This window comes from Carettochelys insculpta, chromosome 2 (genome assembly GCF_033958435.1).
Source record: "Carettochelys insculpta isolate YL-2023 chromosome 2, ASM3395843v1, whole genome shotgun sequence".
Lineage (NCBI taxonomy): Eukaryota > Metazoa > Chordata > Testudines > Carettochelyidae > Carettochelys > Carettochelys insculpta.
This window is the reverse complement of record NC_134138.1, coordinates 139,872,279-139,895,879: the sequence shown is the minus strand read 5'-3', so window position 1 is coordinate 139,895,879 and position 23,601 is coordinate 139,872,279. Positions and strand designations below refer to the sequence as shown.

The 23,601-nt window shown below is 42.9% G+C and overlaps 1 protein-coding gene across 3 annotated transcripts in view; it reads right to left on the bottom strand.

Annotated features, from left to right (window-relative positions):
* The window catches only part of CDH10 (cadherin 10), a 108,485-nt gene that overhangs the window by 32,343 nt on the left and 52,541 nt on the right, over positions 1-23,601 (bottom strand). For all 3 annotated transcript variants that reach the window (XM_074987802.1, XM_074987801.1, XM_074987803.1), the window contains exons 3-5: positions 20,031-20,150; positions 19,403-19,570; positions 3,701-3,888 (exon numbers count right to left, since the gene is read on the bottom strand). In XM_074987802.1, the coding sequence (XP_074843903.1) occupies positions 3,701-3,888; positions 19,403-19,570; positions 20,031-20,150 (476 nt within the window). The remainder of the gene's footprint in view (positions 1-3,700; positions 3,889-19,402; positions 19,571-20,030; positions 20,151-23,601) is intronic.

Below are 23,601 nucleotides of genomic sequence, written 5' to 3'. Positions count from 1 at the left end.
TGATGATAACAAATAAAATGCAGTGATTTGTGGACTTGAAACTAAAACTCAGAAATGGCTATCTGATAGAAATAATTTGCAGCATATGATGATGCAAACTGGGCATGAATCTACTAACTAGATATGAAAGGCTTTGCAGCTTATTACCAAATCCTCTGGGCAATGTAGTCCACCACATGTGTGATTTGAACCCCAAGTCAACAATGCAGCTTTCAGAACCTAAGGCCAAATCTACACTGTAGATCTATATTGGTGTAGCAATGTTACACAGGCATGAAAAATTCCCTCTGTAAGAGATGAACTAACCTTTCTATCTTCCCACATAGAAAGCATTATATCGGTGGGAGAGCTTCTGCCATCAACATACCTGCTGGGTCTCCAGGGAATAGATTACATTGACAAGAGATGCTCTCATCAGCATACTACCATCTTCACTGCAACATTTTACCACTGTACATGAACACAAGTCCTAAATTATTCCATTCCTATTGAGGAAGGCACTTAGGAGTGTACTAACATCTCATTATAATTAAAGCTGAATGGGGTCCTTAATCAACATTTTGAGTGGAGGAGTAGAAGTTCAATTGGTTGTTAGTTGTTCACTACTGGCAGGTACACTGGAAATACTGTCTCTTTTGCTGTATAATACAAAGCTTGCCTCTGGCTAAATATTACAAAAATTGGCTTGGGAATAATTTCATACATTTACATAGTGTTTGGTTCTCTGTGATGAGCCTGAGCCCTTACCATTCCAAAAACTTTACCACAAATAATTATTAGTCCACAAATGTGTTCTTTGTTGTGAGATACGTGTGATGGATTTAGCAACCTCATTGCATACTCCATTTCCAGATCATTTATTTAGAACTGCTCTGTAATAGTTTATAATGTAGGCTTGTTTACGGGGTGTTTTCTGTTAAAACTACCATGGTTTCACAAGAATCTGTCTGGGAGAAAAAACAATCAGAAAGGAAATGAATTGCTCAAAGTAAGCCATATCTCAGCAAGTACTTTAAGAGTTAAGAAACAATGCTGGGACTGGGAATTTGAATAGTTTTGTCTCCTCTCGAGACAGCCTACAAAAATGGTTATGATCAGAACACAGTAAGGCCTATGAACACAAAAGATTAAAAGGAAGATTAAAAGGAGCCTTCTTTCAAGAGAAAGATGGCAGTTACCCAGGTAAAGCAGACTCAGTCATATGACCCCCTGTGAGGTCTGAAGAAGTTAGCCCTCTTTAGGTTACCATCAGGGAATTTTAAGATTCTAGGTGAGATAGACATGGATGCAGACTGTTTGTTGTTTTAAAATTCCCTTTTTTTCTATAATTTTTGTTCCTATTGCTACAGTAAACAAAACTTTGGTGTTAAAAAGGCCATCTTTCTGATCACAGACTCCTAAAGGGAAAAAAAAGAACTGCAAGTACCTGAGTCCAGCTAGCCCTGGACCTGCTCTAAGACTCGGAGAAATTATGAAATTCCACCCTGCCCGTGTCTACACTGCAAAATAACTTCAAAGTTGCTTACTTTGAAGTAACAGACTTCGAAGTTGAGAGTCTACACGCAAAAAGCTGCCACCCTTACTTCAAGGTAGGGTCCCGGTACTTCAAAAGGAAGCATCTACACAACAGTAGCCCCTACTTCAACTAAAGAGGCCAGGAAATGATGTGGACAGGGGTCGCATGGCCATTGCAGACTTCCTACATTGAAGTAGTGGGTGCAGAGCATCTACATACGCCCTATGTCAAAGTTAAACTTTGAAGCAGGGAGACACTCCATTCCTGGGAATAGAGTAAGGACTTTGAAGCTGGGCTCCCTTACTTCGAAGTTAACTTTTAAGTAACAGAAAAGGTGCGTAGATGTTCCTCAGGCTACTTCAAAGTAACTCCTAAATTTCAAGTTAACTTTGAAGTAAGATCCTATTATATATGCGCCCTCTGTGATATGTAGAGGAAAGATGCCTAATATCTTAGGGGATGCACTCAGAGACAAAATGAGGACAGAGCTAGCCCTGTAACCATAATTCATTATTCTTCTGTTTGAATAGTTGGAGTGGTCTAATCAGAGAGCCTACACAAAACCACAAAACTGTGTTGCTTGGGTGATTAAAATGTATCATGAATATTCAACAGCAAATAATCAAATTCAACAGGGATTAAATTTGTTCCCATAAACTCACAGGCCATTTCTACACAGGCCACTTTCTGCACAGGCCACAGGCCATGGTAATACACTGCCCAAAATATGTTAATGAGGTGTGGATGCAAATTCTCTGCACCTCATTAGCATACCGTCACGTGATTTGGAGTCCAGAAGACCGTTCTTCCGGACTCCAAAACGCCGTTTAGAAGCGTGGCCCCTGGGGGGTCTTCCGGAAGGAAGTCCTTCTTCCAGAGTCCCCTTCTTTCCAAAAATTGTCAGGAAAAGGGGCCTTAAGCTCCCCCGGGGCCACACTTCTACACTGCGCTTTGGAGTCTGGAAGAACGGTCTTCCAGACTGCAAATCACGTGACCATATGCTAATGAGGCACGGGGAATTTGCATCCATGCCTTATTAGCATATTTTGGGCCGTGTATTACCATGCCACTTTAGAAGAAAGTGGCTGGTGTAGAAACAGCCATAATGAATATTTCTATGTAAAACAAATATATTCACAGGAACTAGGTGGAGCTCGCGAGCACTTCTGAAGCAAGTGGAAAAAATGAGCTACTATGTCGGGTAAATTATATGTAACAAGTTAATATAAACCAGACAAATTTAGGACTGATCCATAATGCACACACTAGGGTACTATGATCTGTTATCATAAGCCTTGTTGACAGAGCCCACAAACTCCAATAAAAACTTGCACTGGTTTCATTAAAAGCAAAATTTGTTTGGCTCATTTTTAAATGTATGTGCTCTGCAGCACTGGAGGAAGAGGAATATGCAAGAAGTATAGAATTCAAAATACCTCCAGAGGTTTGGGGGAAATGGTGTTTAGTGATACTTTTGTTTGGAAGTTTGCAGGAGTGATCATAAAACTGGACTGAATAAAGTATGTGATCATGTACCCTACACCTTCTATATGTTTTCACTGTGAAAATGACACACGGCTAACACAAAGAGTATTTCTGGGAAATGCATTGAAACGTCAAGTATACCTGTACTCAGGAATATTAGGAGCAGTATATTGGGGTGATATTTCAAACACAAATTATTGAAGCACAGGGAAACAGTACCAGCTCTAAGACACGGCTGTGAGGTACTTCATGTAAATATTGAGTTTCTAAGGGTGGTCATAACATAATCTGGGTTTTTTTTTTCTATTGTGTCTGATGTCCAGTGTGACTGACAGATACTGCAGGGCCTGGGGCAAGGTGGGACGTGGGTCAAGGGAGAAAGGGGCAGGTGCAAGGGCAGTTAGGCCTCAGCATCGCTTGGATAGTGGTACTTTCCCCTCCTACCCCCTGGTCCCCCCAGGCACACAGGGAGGTGGAACAGCACTGCCACTTCAATTCAAAGAGGCTAGGAGCTCCATCTGCTGCTGCTGTCAAAGTAGTGGCAGCAGTGGCAGGAGATCTGGGCCCCTTTGAAACACTGGAACCCTGTGAAACTGCCACTTTGCCACCCTGTCAGAGGGCCTGCTGATGTACAATATTGGCATTTACATCAGTCCTCTACACCAAAACCATGCAGTCGTTGTAAGAGATTATATTCACCTTTCGCACAGTTATGATGCCTTCCTGTGTGTCCTCCTGTGTCACGATGTCAAACATATCTGTCCCATCGCCATCAACAATTCTGTATTCCACTTCAGCATTCTTCCCAGCGTCAGCATCAGTGGCTTTTACACTGCCAATTGAAGTGCCAACTGGGGAAGATTCTGGAATACGGAGATGGATAGTGTCTGCAAAGAAAAGAAGCAGAACAAGCTAAGAGACACACAGCAACTTGTAGAAACAGTGCATTATGGTACAGCTGTTAACTGTATTACCACATATACTATTTGTTCTGATGCAACTCTGCTTCATTTAGGACAGAGGATGGACAATGAATGAGGCAGAGAACTGGAAGAAGGGTAAGATGAAAGTAGAGAGGAGAACAGGATTCTGTTCCTAGTTTGCCATGGACTTCCTGCAATACATGATGTAAATCTACATAAATGCATGACGAAGGGCACAAATTAAAGTGGTGCAGACAAACTTGATTCTGTCATATTCTAGCATGTGTGCTTGACTTTGCAATCTTGGTACTAAAAAGATACTAAAAAGGACTCTCTTCTATATGACTAAATATATAAAATACTCAATTATGATACTTAGGAGACGTGTTTATCATAGGTACACAGGTGTCCCACTCTCATTTTATTTCACTTACTTCTGTGGCCATAGTTACAACCTTTGAAACTCTCACTTGTAATTCTTTCCTTTGATTCATCAGATGATATGTTATCCTAAAAGCTTCCATAGCTCATTGTCTAAACATTTCTATTCATTTTAGACATTAACACTGTGACAAACAGTGTTCACATACTAAATATTGAGGTGGTTATCCTGACTGAGCTCCTGGAAGAAAGTACCTTTTTTAGTTATTTTTTTAAAATCTACCTTGACACTACAGAAAAATTAAAAAAGCATCAGCCCCATTTATTTAGTGAATAGTACAAAGAATATTCATTTGTACTTTTAAAGTAAATCTATTAGCAATAAGTCAGGTGCATTCCATTTCTTATTCTACAGTAAACTCTCAATAGAACAGACTAATAGGGGGAAAGCGGTGTCTGTTAAAGCTGAAAGTCCATGATACTCAGGGATTTACTATATTTGCCCTAGCATCCCCCCAGTCAGGCTTCCTCAGAACCCTCCCTCTCAAAAAAGGGCAACTCACCAAGAACTGTTGGAGCCACTACCGTCAGAGAAGCCACAACTGCAGGAGATGCCTGCCATGGCCAGTCCCAGTGCTGCTCATGGCTAGAGCTGCCCCTCTGCCATGCAGCTGCAGGGGAGCCCAAGCCCCAAAGCTGCAGGGAGCCCCGAGCCACACAGCTGCAGCTGCCCTCATGCCATGCGGCTGCAGGGAGCCCCAAGCTGTGTGGCTGGAGCTTTCCGAGCTCATCGCATGGCAACGGGAGCTGCTGTTGCTGCCACTGGTGCTGCCATACTCTTTTCCCACCAGGGTGGAAGCATGTTCAAGAGCCGTCTCCTCCCATATGGACCCCACCCCAGTGGAAGGAGTGCATGGTGGCTTCGGCAGCAGCGACTGTCCAGAGAGTGACAGCTCCAGTGGCTGGGGTAAGTTCTTCCTTTCATCTTTTTTTTTTGGGAGTTAGGGGAGGCGAGGGAGCGGCATTTAGGATTTTATGGATCTGACTAAGTGGACTTCAGGAACAAAGGGGATGTGGCAGAAATCCGTTGTTCCTGAAGTCTGCTAAATCGTGGTCCATAAAATTGAGGGTTTACTGTAGTTATAAAACTTTGGGGGCATACATATTTGCAAAAAAAGATATTTGTATGACAAATGCATAACTTTGCACAGAAACCAGATTTTGAATTCTCACATGCATATGTTTGCATGAGAAGAACATTCAGGTTCATTCTGTCAGGGAACAAAAAAAGAACAATCTGACTTCTTTGCTCAATCATATGTAAGTGACTGTTTGAAATTCAAGTATTTATTATCAGTCCATTAGGCAAAACATTCAAGAAGATATGCCAAGTAAATCTGAATACAAGTTCCAGGAAACTGCTCGTAAACATTCCAAGAGAAAGAGGGTAAATAGCTTTATTAAATCAATTTTATAGATAATTATACATTCCACACTATTGTTAAAATTGTATGCATGAAAACCAGCTTTCTGAAGTGGTTTTGTGCTGGGGCTTAAACCATTCAATGTTAGCAAACGTTAAGAATAAACAGGAAGCTAAAACAGTAAAACAACAACAACTGGAAATTCTGGAAATAAAACAAGTGCTTAACTGTACAGTTCAGTATTCCTGTTACTATCCATGCCATTAATGTATAAGTGTGGGAACCTGTTCATTGTCCTCATCTACCTCTTACCTTAATGAGGAAAAACACTTTAGCCACACACTTTAGCCATTGTATTTTAAGCAGCATTGGACTTTTCTGTTTTTTTTTTTAAGTTTTTTAAAGTGATACAGATGCTGCCATGACAATACTGTACTTCAGATAAGAAATCAAAGATAGCTACACAATATATAAAAATAGGTCATCCATTAAAAAACAAAACACAAAAAACTAACTAAGTAATTTTACCTCCATATTTTCTAGGCAGTCTCTATGCTAACTATGGTGAACAAGAGGGAAGAACAAGGTTACATTATCTGAGCCGAAACTTCTGTTCAAGGAAATGAGATGAACATCTCACCCAGAAAATGGTATGTCCAGTAACTCAGTGATGACATACAACATAGTAGGGCATGGTTTCAATATTGATGTAGAGGAGTCTCTTGATGGGATATACCACAGTAAATTAGCAAACCCACTTTCTGAAAAACTTTGGATCTTCGTGCAGGCTTGTCACGCAAATACAAACATTTCCTAATTTAAATGTTCTGACAGGATTAGTAACAAATATTTTATTGCTTGTTTTGTCTATATGGCTGCGTCTACACTAGCCTGCTACTTCAAAGTAGCCGACACAACGTCGAAATAGCACGCATCACGTCTACACGCGCCGTGTGCTATTTCAACGATCAAATAGACGTTAAGTGGCAAGACTTCGAAATTGCTATTCCCATCAGAAGATGGGACTAGCGCCCAACTTCGATGTTGAATGTCGAAGAAGGGTGTGTGTAGACGATCTGCATCCTGCTACATCAGAATAGTGGGGTCCGCTATGGCGGCAATCAGCTGAGGGGTTGAGACGTGCTGGCCAGCCCCTGCAGGGCTCTATGATCTCTGCGCCCAGTGGTTCTTAAAGCCACACAGACCCGGAAACCCCATAACAGGAAGCTGACAGCGTGTGCGCAGCAACCGTGCCATGAGGCACCCCTGCACAGCCCAGAGGGACACCATGGCAGCCAGCCAGCCTCCTGAGCACCCCCAGAGCTCCCCCTCCAGGCCATCCCAGGGATCCCAGGCCTCCAGGCGGTGGGGTAGGAAGCAGGGCCCCTCCTGTACTGACCCTGAGCTCCGTGACCTGCTGGGGCTCTGGGGGGAGGAGGAGGTGCTGCACATCATGGGGAGTAAGCGGCAGAATGTGGAGGCGTTCGCCCGGCTGGCTGAGGGCCTGGCTGCCCGGGGTCACCCTGCCCACACCTGACCATGTCAGGAGTAAGGTCAAGGAGTTGCGGCAGGGTTATGCCCGGGCCTGGGACTCAGCCAGCTGGTCTGGGGCTGCCCCCACCACTTGCCCCTGTTACCGGGAGCTAAGGGCTATCCTGGGCCCCCAGGGCACCTCCTCCCCCCCAGCCACCCTTGACACCATGGCCGACGAGCCCCAGCCAGCCTTGGAGCCAGGGTCAGGTCTGGAGGCCAGCCCTGCCCCCCGCAGGGCTAGAGCCGGAACCCTCCACCCCAGCCACTGAGTGGTCCAGCGAGGAGGGGGAGCCCATGCTGGACATCCCATCCCTCAGCTCCAGCCGGGTGTCCGCTAGATGGGCATCTCCTGATCCTGGCAGTGCACCGTCAGGTACGTACCCCACAGGGCACAGACTCCCTGTGCATGGGGTGGGGGTACCACTTGACCGGGGGCCCCACACATCCCCATAACACCCCAGCCTGCCATGGCCTGGGCACATCATGGCACAGGGATTGTGCCACAGCCACCAGTGCCCAGCAGCACCTCCACCCATGGACAGTGCCGTGCCCCACCCCCAGTGGGAGGGGAGGGGGCGGACCACTGGAAGGGGCCACGGCTGTCGATCATGGCCTGCAGGACCACAGAGTGGTAGCCCTTCCTTGGTGTAGTGGCCACCACTGTGGTCTGCAATGCAGATGGGGATGTGGGTCCCATCAAGGGCTGCAAAGCAGTTGGGGAATCCCATGGCAGCAAATCCCTCGATGGCCACGTCCAGGTCCCCAACTCAGACGACCCTCTTCAGCAGCAGGGCATTGAGTGCATGCACCACCTGTGGGGAGGGAACATGGGTGCCTGTGAGGGTTTGCAGAGTGGGACCCCCTCACCCAGGTCCCCCTCACCCAGGCCCCCCTCCTCAGCCCCCCTCCCCAGGTCCCCCTCACCCGGGGGTTCAGCCCCAGGCCTCCTTACCTCCATGAGGACAGTCCCGACTGTGGCCTTTCCCACTCCAAACTGCTGTCCCACAGAGCGGTAGCTGTCTGGAATGGCCAGCTTCCAGACAGCTATTGCGACCCTCTTCTTGATGGTGAGGGCGTGCCACATCCAGGTGTTCTAGTGTCTGAGTGCGGGGGTGAGCCACTGGCAAAGCTCCATGAAGGTCTGCCAGCTCATGCGGAAGTTCTGCAGCCACTGGTCATCATTCCATTCCCCCATAACCAGGTGCTCCCACCACTCGGTGCTGGAGGGGTAGCTCCAGAGTCGGTGGGGCACCTGGCGGGGGGTGGGAGGAGGGCCCAATGGCCGGGGATGTCTCCTGGTGCTCCTGGGGAGGGCTCCCATTCCTGAAGCTGCCGGGCAGCTGCCCAGGCAGCATCTAGAAGGGCACCTGCTCCACGGGAGGCAGCTTGTAGGGCTTCCAGCTGCTGCTGGATGTCCATGTCTGTGGGCTTGAGGTCTGCGAGGCTTGTACCACCAATGCAGGGCTACTTGTGCAGTGCAGGCTGAGTGTGTCTGGGAGGGGCCCTTTAAGGGAGAGGCTTGCAGCAGCCCCGGAAGGGCTAGTGTGCTCTGTGACCCAGTCCATGGACTTTCCTGGACCCTTATTTCGAAAGAGGGGGCTTGTGTGTGTGGACGCTCCGCGTTTCCTTCCGGGGCGGCTCTTTTCGATGTTCCCCGGCACTACTTCGATGTTGAACGTCGATGTTGCCAGCCCTGGAGGATGTGTAGACAATAATCATCGAAGTAGCCTATTTTGATGTTCTAACTTCGAAATAGGCTACTTCAACATAGGCTACGTCTACACGTGAAGCCTACATCAAAGTAGCTTATTTCGATGTAGCGACATTGAAATAGGCTATTTCGATGAATAACGTCTACACGTCCTCCAGGGCTGGCAACGTCGACATTCAACATCGACGTTGTGCAGCACCACATCGAAATAGGCGCTGCGAGGGAACGTCTACACGCCAAAGTATCACACATCGAAATAAGGGTGCCAGGCACAGCTGCAGACAGGGTCACAGGGTGGACTCAACAGCAAGCCACTCCCTTAAAGGGCCCCTCCCAGACACACTTGCACTAAACAACACAAGATCCACAGAGCCGACAACTGATTGTAGACCCTGTGCATGCAGCATGGATCCCCAGCTGCAGCAGCAGCAGCCAGAAGCCCTGGGCTAAGGGCTGCTGCACACGGTGACCATAGAGCCACGCAGGGGCTGGAGAGAGAGCATCTCTCAACCCCTCAGCTGATGGCCACCATGGCGGACCCCGCTATTTCAATGTTGCGGGACGCGGATCGTCTACACGTACCCTACTTTGACGTTCAACTTCGAAGCAGGGCGCTATTCCCATCCCCTCATGGGGTTAGAGGCTTCGACGTCTCGCCGCCTAACGTCGATGTTAACATCGAAATAGCGCCCAACACATGTAGCCGTGATGGGCGCTATTTCGAAGTTAGCGCCGCTACTTCGAAGTAGCGTGCATGTGTAGACACGGCTATAGTGTCCTAGTGTAGACGTAGCCTATGTGTCTTACATTAATTAAAATGGGGAAACGACCAGAGTTTGATGCTTCAGTGCAAAAAAGCGTACAAAAGTTCAGATGATCATCCAAACCTGTTGAAATCTCAAACTCTCACTGAAAAGGAGTCCATAGCTCTCTCCTTCCCTTAATCTTGTCCCCTCTAGATCCACTCTTCTTTGGCTAGTACAATTGGAAAAAATGTCAGCACCCTAAAATAGGAAAAAATTTTGGCCCAACATACTAGAAATCTGCATAACTATGGAATGGTGATTTACCTCCCTGCAGCAAGCAGAATTATTAAGGGAATCCAGTGTTGGACATACTTCCCTAAAGAAAGGCATAAGATGATTTGGGAAGTGCCCATTGATAAACTTCTTTTGTCCATACAGCTGCAGGAAGATCTTGGCAAGTCACTTGGGTTGGGGCTACACTGTAGCCCTACCTCAAAATAACTGACACAATTAGCATTGCATAAATTGCTTAAGTCGTTTTGAGGTAACTTATTTTGAACTTGTTGTCAGCCACATGGCACCAAAGTTCAAAATCAGTGCCTACTTCAAACTTCCGGCTACCCCTTTCACAACAAGAGGAAGCAGGAGCAAAATACCGTTCTCGAAATAGCTCTGCTATTTCTAGTTTGGTATATGGCTGTGGGGTTTCTATTCTGGGATACAAATGTATACTGATTTTGTTGTTGTTGTTCTCGTTTTTCTTTACTACTGATACCTAACAGAATGGTAGAAAGATTGAGTGAAAAAAAGTGTTGCTATTGAGACCCATAATAAGAAAACCATCTATTTCATTGTGGGGATAGTGCAGATTATTCCAGATTATTCTAGTTTATTCCAGATTTTATATAGTGTTTGTGCAATCTAATTGAAACTTTGACTTATTAAATTGATTTTAAATTGTGTCCACTTAGGCTACATCTACACTTGCATTCCTCTTTCAAAAGAGGAATGCAAATAGGGGAAATTGAAAATGAAAATAAGGCACTGATTTACATATCCTGTACCTCATTTGCATAATTTATTTTTGAAAGAGATTATTTCAAAAGAACAAGAGCAGGGTAGACAGGGCTCTTTGAAAAAAAAGAAAAAAAAGAAAACACCTTCAAAAGAACCCTTCTTCCTGAAACAAAACAGGAAGAAGGGTTCTTTCGAAGATGGGGTTTATTTTCGAAAGAACACCATCTACCCATCTACACTGCTTTTTTTTTGAGCGAATCTCTTCTGAAAAGAGATTATGCAAATGAAGCACAAGATACATAAATCAGTGCATAATTTGCATTTGCAATTCTCCTCACTTGCATTCCTCTTTCAAAAGAATAAAAGAACATAAACCACCTCCCCAGAAAAGAGGGAACAGTAAGTCAAATTACATTTATAATATATTCTTCGGATTTGGGACAACTCCCTGTAATAGAACACACGGTAGTGAGTGAATATTATATCATCAAAGTGTACTTAGTTCTGTTTATTAATATGAGTTTCTTGACATTCTTGTATCTCAGTGTTTCCAGCTCCATGATTTAGCTCATATTTACTGTTACTTTCATTACCCTTCTGTGATGTTTAAATCTGTGTGCTTTGCTACATTAGTACATAATCTCTATAATCTGTTAATCGTTCAAAAATGACAACAAAATCCCACTGCTCATATTTATACAATAAATATTTATTCAGTGCTATGAGAGACCGTGAGGGAACACCATATGTCCCACAACATTTCATGAGACAGTACACATGAAGAGGAAGACTTAAGGGTGCCATGGCAACATTTAGTCTCATTTTCCATATTCTTATGTGTTTAAAGCACACTGTAGAAGTTACTTTGATTTTTTCAATGAATACTGGCATGTTCTAATTGTTTTTCATTTTAAAATTTGAAAATGCTTTCTGGTGCATGCAGAACTCTCTGAACTTTGCTCTGAATTGCCCTAACACATGGAACATCATCTCCAGAGACTGATCGTGAGCCAATACTTTGAATGCCTCTTCAAGAGCCACTTTGAATGTTTGTAGTACATTTGACAACAGATAATGGACTGCTTGAAGAGGGATTGAATGTGGGGGTGGCAAATGGAACTGACAAGATATTGGTGTATCATCATCCTGACCCCTTTGCTTTTGTGATCTGTCTAGGTACTCCTCCATCACTCTTCACCATAGTTTCAGACAATTCCCCTCTTTCTGTTATTTGTTTGTTTTGTCTTGGTGTATGCCTACATGGCCAAGTCATCTCGAAATACAGCACTTATTCTAAAATAACTTTGGCAGTGTCTAAATGATGCACATGCTATTTAGAGATAAATTTGACATAATGTGTGCACAATTTCAATTGTCGTATTCCTGAGGAATAAAGCCTATTTCAACATAGGCCACAATGGGCTCCAATGGCACTATTTCAAAATAGCACTAAGGACCCAGAAATGGTATTTTCAACTAGCTGAGTGTTATTTCAAAATGCGTATTTCAAAATAACCATTGTATCTTATTTTGCAATAGGTCTGTCATGTAGCCATAGCCTTTCAGTCTAAATTCTTTGGGGCACAAACTCAGTATAAGTTAGATTGTAACTTTAAGCAAAACTCTGAGTAAAAGTTAGTGCATAAATGATTATACTCAGACCTATATAGCCCTGTCACTCCCTCAGAAACCCCGCATCTGCTCAGCTGAGTGAGCCAGTATGTTTAGAAGTGAGAAGGGGAGGGAATGGGAGAAGCCATAGGGAAAAACTAGGGCTCCATGAACTCCTTGTCCATCTACTTTGGAGGACGTATGCAGGAAGGAGAAATAGTGGAAAGGACACACTCACAGACTCTTGTGCATCCAGGCCCAATTACTGTAAAGCCACCTAGCTGGACATTTTGTCAACATACAATAATTCTCATTTTCCTACCTTCCCCTTGCTGTGCCGGCTTATAGTCCAAAGGTAATGCTTTCCAAAATAACTGTTGAAAATGGGGCTTAAGAATACTGAATCACTCCAGTGCATTTGAAATTTATAGCCCAACACATATACCTTTATGTTTTTGAACAGCATCTAGAACAATGAGACCCTAACCTCCAAATAAAGAAAATGAGCATGTACTATGCAATACAATAATTGTGGGGAAAACAAAGTTACATGGGTCAGCCACCAGATTTGCTGTGATAATATCAGTCTGGTTTCTATATTCAATGCTTCTGAAACTGTGCACAGACTGACATTGTACACAAACAACAGCAAGTGTCATACAATCTCAGCCATGATGAACACCATGCTGTCCAGATTCTCAAAAGTAACTCTGACATTGTAATCAAACTGTATGACAAAGGGGTTTCTGTAGTCATCATGAATAAGTTGGACTATGAACAGGAGCCAGCTAGACAACTATCCAACACCTCATTTTACAGACCTTCCCTTTGATCCCACTCTAAAATACACTTTAGAATCTGGTGGCTGACCTATGTAACTTTGTTCTCAGCCACAGTTATATCCAATTTGCGGTCAACTTATACCTCCAGATCAGTGGCACTGCTATGAGCACCCGCATGGCTCCACAGTATGCTAACATTTTTATGGCTGACTTAGAACATTTCCTCAGCTCTCATCCTCTATTAAGCCTCCTTTACTTACACTACATTGATGATACCCTTCACATTTGGACCCACGGTAAAAAGATTCTGGCAGGATTCCACAGAGATTTCAACAACTACATCCCGCCATCAATCTCAGCCTTGACCATTCCACAAGAGCAATCCATTTCCTGGCCATCAGAGTACAAATCACTGATGACCAGATCAATACCACTCTCCACCAGAAACTCACTGACTGCTGCACTTACCTACATGCCTACAGCTTCCATCCAGGACACAAGACCTTAAATAAAATTGCATCTGCTCCTATCCTACTGACACAAACCAAAAATTTCAATATTTCTACTGTGCATTCATAAAACTTAATTATCCACCAGGAGAAGTAAAAAAGAGAGAGATTGACAGGGCTAGATGAATACCGAGAAATCAACTACTTCAAGACAGGACCAAGATGGTCAATAACAGAACACCACTTGTCATTACCTATAGCCCCCAGCTCAAATCCCTGCAGCGCATAATCTAAAACCTACAACCTATACTAGAACGTGATGCTACATTCCAAGAGGCTCTGGGGCAGAGGCTTGTTCTCTCCTATAGACAACTACCTAACCTCAGGAACATTCTCATTAGCAACCAGAGGCCATACCGTAGTAATACTAATCCAGGAATTTTTCCTTGCAACAACCCGCATTGCCAAATTTGTCCACATATTTATTCCAGAGACACCATCACTGGACCTAACCATGTTAATTACAGGATTCCCTAATCCTGTACTAATCATACTCCTGCACCTCAATCAATGTTATACATGCCATCATATGTCAGCAATGTTCCTCTGCTATGTATATCAGACAAACTGAACAATCACCTGCCAAAGAATGAATGGACACAAAGTAGACATTAGGACTCTGAATAGACATAAAACTGTCAGTGAGCATTTCAGTGGAGTGGGCCATACAGTTAAAAACCTGAGAATATGCATTTTACAACGAAGAGACTTTAACAGCAGATTACAAAGGGAAACATCTGAACTGCAATTTATGCACAAATTCAATACTTGCAGACAAGGTCTCAATAGAAATAGCAAATACCTTATGCATTACAAGGACAGCTTCCCCATCTATAATATTCGTAGTAATCTCAGGAAGGACACTTAGTAATTCTCTCCCCTCCTCCCACCTCTTTTGCGCCCCCTTGTCACTTCTGCCCTATGTATCTGATTTATCAGTTTTATTTATTTATTTATTGAATTTCTGGCTACGTCTACACGTGCAGCCAACATTGAAATAGCTTATTTCGATGTTGCGACATCGAAATAGTCTATTTCGATGAATAACGTCTACACGTCCTCCAGGGCCAGCAACATCGATGTTCAACTTCGACTTTGCTCAGCCCAACATCGAAATAGGCGCAGCGAGGGAACGTCTACACGTCAAAGTAGCACTCATCGAAATAGGGATGCCAGGCACAGCTGTAGACAGGGTCACAGGGCGGACTCAACAGCAAGCCGCTCCCTTAAAGGGCCCCTCCCAGACACAGTTGCACTAAACAACACAAGATACACAGAGCTGACAACTGGTTGCAGACCCTGTGCCTGCAGCATAGATCCCCAGCTGCCGCAGAAGCAGCCAGAAGCCCTGGGCTAAGGGCTGCTGCCCACGGTGACCATAGAGCCCCTCAGGGGCTGGAGAGAGAGCATCTCTCAACCCCCCAGCTGATGGCCGCCATGGAGGACCCAGCAATTTCGACGTTGCGGGACGCGGATCGTCTACACGGTCCCTACTTCGACGTTGAACGTCGAAGTAGGGCGCTATTCCTATCTCCTCATGAGGTTAGCGACTTCGATGTCTCGCCGCCTAACGTCGAAGTTAACTTCGAAATAGCGCCCGACGCGTGTAGACACGACGGGCGCTATTTCGAAGTTGGTGCCGCTACTTCGAAGTAGCGTGCACGTGTAGACGCATCTTCTGTGTTACAAAACCATCATGCCATTTCTGGTATAGAACTATCTGCAGATCTAAAGAAGTAGGTCTGTCTCAAGAAAGCTCATCACCTAATAAATTCCTTTGTTTGCTACATGACTTCTGTTTTGTTTTCTTATGTGAGCAGTTTATTAGTGACACATACTGATAACTAAATAAAGCTTAAATAATTTGCTGGGATATGCAAAGACCGTGCATTATCATCAAATACTGCTTAGTCATATAACAATCAAAACAACACAAAAACTGAAATTATGCATTTCATTTTTCACAGTTCTCTACTTCGTTGTATTCTCTGCATGTAGCTATTCTAAGATATCTTTCTTTTTCTATCACAAAATGCATGTTTTCCATGTCAAAATCACCAGTGGATTGACATGCTGACTCCAAACCTTATCTGTCCTTATGTAATGTCATTTTGCTAACACAATGTGACCATAAAGCCACATAGCTGGCCATTTTGCCAGCATATGGTAATCCTCATACTCTTATTCAACCCTCCTCCCCTGCAGATGAGAAAAATAGGTGTGGCCAGAGCATTCCAGTCCACTGGTGTTCCCCACCAGCCAGATCAGTTCCTTATGGTTGTTATCAGGTTGCTCTAAAATTATACCCTTGGACCAGCATCTGGATGGTCTAGGCCCAGGCTACCCTCTGTTCTCCGAACTGAACTCCACCAAATGCCTCGTGCCTGCCACTGACGGTTTAGCTCGCTAGGTATTAACAATGATATGTTCTCTGAAGTATGCTCAGTAAACTCTCCATAGCCGTGTCTACACGTGCACGCTACTTCGAAGTAGCGGCACTAACTTCGAAATAGCGCCCATCACGGCTACATGTGTTGGGCGCTATTTCGACGTTAACATCGATGTTAGGCGGCGAGATGTCAAAGCCGCTAACCCCATGAGTGGATGGGAATAGCACCCTACTTCGAAGTTGAACATCGAAGTAGGGCACGTGTAGATGATCCGCGTCCTGCAACATCGAAATAGCGGGGTCCGCCATGGTGGCCATCAGCTGAGGGGTTGAGAGATGCTCTCTCTCCAGCCCCTGCGGGGCTCTATGGTCACCGTGGGCAGCAGCCCTTAGCCCAGGGCTTCTGGCTGCTGCTGCTGCAGCTGGGGATCCATGCTGCATGCACAGGGTCTGTAACCAGTTGTCGGCTCCGTGGATCTTGTGTTGTTTAGTGCAAGTGTGTCTGGGAGGGGCCCTTTAAGGGAGCGGCTTGCTGTTGAGTGCGCCCTGTGACCCTGTCTGCAGCTGTGCCTGGCACCCTTATTTCGATGTGTGCTACTTTGGCGTGTAGACGTTCCCTCGCAGCGCCTATTTCGATGTGGTGCTGCGCAACGTCGATCTTGAACGTCGACATTACCAGCCCTGGAGCATGTGTAGACGTTATTCATCGAAATAGCCTATTTCGATGTCGCTACATCAAAATAAGCTACTTCGATGTAGGCTTCACGTGTAGACGTAGCCCATAAGTGAGATCAGTGTTGTCTTAACTGTTTTCAGAAAGCAGATGTTTATGTAATACATTTATTGTGAATCTAGTGACTGTCCAAATCATGAATCTGAAAATTGTCTGATTAATATGAAAGATTTAGAACTACATATTCATTAACATAGTAAGAGAATGTCAATTTCATTAAGCTCATCGACATATGATTAAGTCAAGATCATTCTAATGTTTATTTGCAAGTTTTAGATTAAATTTAAAGTTTTTTTAATACATCAATTCTACTTTAGTAGCACCATGAATCAGGTAACTTTTCTATCACTGTCGTAAACCTTTTGTGTGTGTGTGCTATAATTTATCCCACATCCCATAAAACTAGTGGGTGTGTCAGCAGAAAGGGGAAGCTGCCCATAAATTATCCTCAACAGTAGTACAGTAAAACTCTGCTGTAGCAGAAGGAACACACAACCACTTCCATTTGGAATCAGTGGAAAGATGCCCACTGACTTTCCTGGGAGCTGAGTCAGGTCCCACATGAATACAATGAAATAAAATGTAGAAAGCCATAGGTATTCAATGAAGAATTCATTTATAGCAGTTGTATAATAAAGTTCACTCAGACAATCAAACCAACAGTCTGGCCCCTGCTTAAAAAACAACCCCCCCCCAAAAAAAAATAATAAAATACTGCATTTATATTGTACTAAATAAACCTTCTGGAGCTAATGTGAGGATTTTGCAGAGAGTACCTAGAACAGTCTTCTGCAATAGTTTGCAAAATTGCTGAGAGCACTACACAGAACTGCCCTGATTTATCTATTTTGAATTTACAGATTGAGTTATTTTTTCCTATAGTCACACTTTATTGAAGACAGACAGTAGACAAAATACTACATTATAACTGAAGTATTAGGAAAGAATTTAGAAGAATATGTCACATTACTCCATAATGAACATACAAAAGTTGGAGGTAATGGGCCTGATTCTCTGGTGTCAGCAGAGAATTTAGGTGAAACACCTGCAGTCTCAAAATACAGGGAGCTTTAACTGGAGTGGCAGGAAAAAAAGAGCAGTGGTTCTTTTATGGGTTCCATCTCCCTTAAGGGTGGAGAGGAGAGTGGTCAGCATGGGTAGAGGGAAGGAATCCCCAGGTGGTAGGTGAGTAAAGTGGGGGTCAAGTAAGTCAATGGTTCCTATGCATGAGCAGTTGGAGAAGTCAAATTAATTGCAGCCTCTCTTTGTGTCTGGTATTTAGTGTAGGTGCTGATTGTACAGGGAATACAATTCCCTGATCAACCAGAGCTGGAAATGAACTAAAGGAAAGATTCCCTGAAGAAGCTGGAGAACCAGATTGGGGCCCCTAACATCAGGGACCGTGAAGAGACACCCTCCTTTGACCAGCCTCACCAGTGAAGTGCCAACAAGAGGCTGGGAACAAGCTGTAGAAGGGTGGAGAGGACTAATGACAGCCTGAATGGCATGCAAATGATGAAGGCAGCAATCATGATTTCCACATTGAAAGTTATTGCTGGGCTATTCCAAGGAGAAGTAGCTAATAAAATTGGGCTCTTTCTTCTGGTATATTCAGGACAATTATGCATGGCCTGCTCTTTTATAATGAACTTGCTGAAGTCAGAAATATTGGACCTGACTCTCCTCTGTTTTTCACCAGTGCAACATGAGGAATAAAATGTCATTGATTTCAAAGGAGGTGAAACCAGGTAAAAGCAGTGAGAGAATGGATTAGGGACTATTTGCTGCTACAGAATCTTGAGACTGTTATAAATTTCTGGATGCAACGTATATAAAATGTTTTAACTACAGGTAGTAAAATGTTCACCTAAGTGAATCATCCAACCACAAACATTACTCAAGAAACTGGCAACAGTTTCCCCAACTGTTTAAATTCTAACAAGTTTGCATATGAAAAAGTCTAACAATTCTAGATTACATAAATAGCGGCTAATAATGGTTTCCTATTCTAGTTCAAGGCAATGAAGGCTTGAAAGATGTAATATCAGAAAAAAAGTTTAAAAAGCAGTATAAAAATGCTTTGATAAGCTTAAGCTGTCAAACACAGTGATGTTAAATGCCATTCACATTCACTTTGGAAGGTTCTCTGCATATCAGCTTTTTATAGCACTGTGTCTATACAAAAACAGATCTGTCTGGATTTTCCTCAGGTAATTCCTCCACAGAAGTGGGGTCTTTATGATTAAATATTTAAGCAGGGACTACAGGGCACCGATTTCCCCCTTGTTAAAATTAATGAATGTTTTGTTTTCCAGTAAGGACAAAAAATTTTAATCTGCAGGTAACAGGAAAGAAAGAATTTCTCTAATGCTCTTATGGTCCTGCCCCACTCTCCCAAATAATCCTGAAAGGTATCCCAGGTTTTCTTTGTTATATTTGAACATGTAACCATTTCCCTGGATAATGGAGTACTGTAACATTTAATTTTCTACTTTAATAACATTCAGTAAATCTGTACATAAGCCTTTTGTTCATGTGTGCCCCATAATCTAGATTTACTTTAAATTAAACCAGATGGTGATTGCTTAACTCTTTAATTCTGAAGCTTCTGTAGCACAGGAGGACTATTAAATGTAGCTTACTCTGGGGGAATCGCGGGGGATTGTCGTTGACATCAGTCAGTGTGATGTTCACTGTGGTGGTTCCTGATAATCCACCCATCTGGCCTCCCATGTCTTTTGCCTGGATAACTACTTGGTACTGCTCCCTGTTTTCTCTGTTCATGTTTGGCAAAGCAGTCCTGATGATGCCTTTAGGAAAACATGTAAGCAATTGTTAGCCATCCCCTTATTTTGACACGCACTATACCATGACAGAGTTTTTTTTTTCCAATTTGTCTTTAAAACATATTTAAAGTACATGTCCACTAACGATAAAATCAAATTATTTGTGTATCTCTGTGAAGAGTGTTCAATATTGCTTCTCTCTTTCTATGTAAAATTATAGAAACAAAATGTTACTACAACATTATACTTCTCTAATTCCTACCAAAAATACAAGTTACTTATGCTTTATTTAGCTAGCTATGATACAGATAATTTTCACATTTATTACAATGATTTTAAGTTATTAAAACACAGCAAGTAAGTAATACTGTAGCCCTTCATTGCTTGCCTTTATACAATTCTACCTCACTTTTGGTGATTTTTATAGAAGAAGAAAGAAAACAAACACATTTGAGGTAGATGAAAACAATACGATTTTCCTGACCTGTTTCTGGCTCCACAGAAAAATATGGCTGTCCCTGAAGTATGCTGTAGATGACACGGGCACTGTTTCCATAGGAAGGGTCATCAGCATCAGTAGCCGTGACTTGCACCACAGAAGTACCTGAAGTATCCAAAACCAGATTAGTTTTCCATAGCACCAGAAGAAGGAGCAAAAGCACTAGTTTCCAGTCAAGTAAACCCCGCTGAAATCTTCATTGACTCTTCCATCACCGGGACATCAGTTTAATCATCTATGCATAAACTTGGGGTCAATTTTTAAAATGTGTTTACTTAAGATTTAGGCTCTAGTATTAAGCATTTAGGAACTAGTTTATTTAAATCTGAATAGACGATCAGAGCCAATTAATAAAGTCAAGCCAGAACAGAAGCATAGTTTAACATATATCCTTATATGAATATTGTTGGCCAATACCCATTATTTTCTTTCAGGTTCTTGGATATAAAATGTGTCCATGTTTCAATGACACCAGATTGTCTCATAAATCTGTCTGTGTCTTGATGTCAGTGCATTATATAAATTAAAATCCAGGAATTTTAAATGGGCTGCTGCTACACTACCATTGTTCCGTCGCAAGGACCTGGTAATGAAGCAACTCAAAGAAAGGTAATGAGGTGTTGACAGGCATATTCAGCACCTCATTAGCATAATTGCAGCCAAACAGATGCTGATTTTCAGATTGATAGTGAAGATGGGGGCAGCTTCGAAATAAGTGCCCCGCTTTGACATTCTCTTACTCCATTTTAGTTCTGTGTTCTGTTCTAGTTTTGTGCTGGTATATGCTGGTACTAAGTACTGGCACCTTGGCAGCCCTAGCCATGGTGTTGGCTGGGGGAAGGGGACAGGGACCTGGCTGAGTACCAGTACCTCTTTTTTTACGTTAAAGGCACTGTGCATTTGTGTGTGTGTGCACACACACACACACAAACATGAATGCATTCATAAAATATAAAAACCAAGGATATTTTCCTAAAAACATTTCAAATGATATTGTCTATATTTAAAGGAACAGTATGGCCATTACAATAAAATTTTTCTATGAAACATACCTTACCAAAACTCTTCAACCAACCTCACATTATTATTATTATTATTAGGCAGCAGTGCAGGCTCCCCATCAGGCTGAACTCATATGCTATGTCTACACAAGAGAGTTTTGTTGACAACTGGTGTTTTGTTGACAAAACCCAATAAACATCCACATTCCCAAGGCGTTCAGTTGAAAGTAAATTGACAGAATTGGCACTTCTGTCGACAGCATTCTGCAGCTCCCACAGGAGGTAGAATGCCTCTGTCAACATAAGACCAGTTTGGACATTCTGTGAGGCCTTCTGTCAACAGACAGGGCTCCTGGGACACCAGGCTATGCTTCTGGATGGCTGTTGTGTCAAGAGAGTGTCTGGGCAGTCCAGCTGCTCTCTGTTGACACAGCAGATCGCTCTTTTGATCTGCTTGGCAGCCTAGCTGTGATTTGTCAACAGAAGTTTTGTCAGAAGACATCTTCTGACAGAAACTTGTTTTGACAGATTGCTCTACTGGAGACGTAGCGTAAATGATGTCACTTACAGTGATGGGGGTATCATCCTATTTATTAAAATTCTATATACTGCATGTACACACACACACACACACACACACACACACACAATTTTGCTTCTCTTGTTCTGTATTCTTTAAAATCACTATGGCTAAAGATTTGATGTCCTTGAAATACATTTCTTCCCCAGTTCCATTTATCTTCCCTCTGTTGCATACCCTCAACCACATTGATACATAATCTATAACAAAAGCAACCAGAACTTTTTTTCTCCCTCTTCTAGTCTGATCTACACTCACCACTGATTCTAAAATCAATTGTCATGAAAGGATGCATGGACTATAGGGTACACTGTTACTCTACTTGCAGCAGTACCTTCTAAAGGTCCCAAGCACTCTGGTCCTGACCCAGAAAATTAATATATGATTAACTTTAAGCATGTGAGTAGTCCTGCTGACATCAATGGAACCATATACAAGCTAAAAGCTAAGTGCATCCATAAGTGCTTTGCTGGAACAGAGCTAGACAGCTCAGCATCTTGAAGAATTCAGTCCCTACAAAGCAGCCAAGAGATGACTGTTTCAGGAATACCTCTAAAATAAGGCAAGAGCAGATTGTGGGGACAGGACAAATTCAAAGTACTCCACTTATGAAGGAACAATTAGTTTCTCATACACAAAACGGGAAGTGACTGCTAGAGAGGTGTACTGCAGAAAGGGATCTGGGGCTCAAAGTGAATAACAAGCTAATTGAGAGTTTTTATTTTTTTTTTAAAAAAAGCAAATGTGATTCTGGAATGTATTAACAGGAGTGTTGTAAGCAAGACATAAGAAGTCTTCCATTCTACTCTGCACTGATTAAACTTCAGTTGGAGTATTGTATCCAGTTCTGGGCATTACAAGAAAGATGTAGAGAAATTGGAGAGGGTCCAGAGAAGAGCAATTAAAATGATTACAGGTCTGAAAAACATACTGTATGAGGGAAGACTGAAAGGATGGGGTTTCTTTAGTTTGTTTAGTTTGAAAAACAGGAGCGTGAGAGCAGTTTTCAAGGGTGTTAAAAGGAGAAGGGTGAAACATTATTTTCTTTGGCCTTTGATGACAAGACAAGAAGCTTAAGCGCAGCAAGGGAGGCTTAGCTTGGATATTAGGAAAAACTTCCACGCTGTCAGGGAAGTTAAGCACTGGAATAAATCACATAGGGAAGTTGTGGAATCTCCGTCGCTGGAGATTTAAGAGCAGGTTAGATATCAGGATGATCTATGTAGCATCTGCTCCTGCCATGAGGGCAGGGAACTGGTCTTGATGTCTTCTCAAGGACTCTTCCAGTTCTAGTATTCTATGATTCCATCATTCCTCCTTTTTCATGTTGATGGTCATCTGAGCACTTAAAAATACAATGTAGAATTCATTTAAGAAGATTAAATTAGTAATAGAATTCATAGGAAAATGGCTGCACATGAAGACTGGACAAACACATGACAAAAGTTTGGAATACATTCTGTTATACTAAAGATTGCTAAAGGCAATATATATGCAAAGCAGAAAACTGAAAATCTAGACAATACTTTGAAACATATTAACTTTACAGATTTCCTTAGTGACAACAAAGAACCATATTGGGAACTGATAAAAGGTAGCACTCTTCTTTTAGAGAAGGTACATTTTTATTTCTATAAATCAAGAAGGGAGCCATATGTACATCTAGATGATGGGAGTCATCAGAGCAGAAATGGACTAAGCTATTTGTGCTTATAATTTTTGTTCCTGAATCTGAAATTAAGTTTTGAGATTATGGTCTACTAATTAATAGTGTGTGGATGGACTGCAGAATCTGCTTGCAACACATTTAAAGATCAGGTCTTGGGCTCCTGATTCCAGACAGTACCGTTGTGGAGTATCGTACATCCAGGGCAAAGTTAAAAAACGATGAGTACCATAGCATGAATGTGAGTGATAGAAATTTTAAAAAGGAGTCATCCAGGCTGAGAGGAAATGCATAGCTAAGTTTCTGATC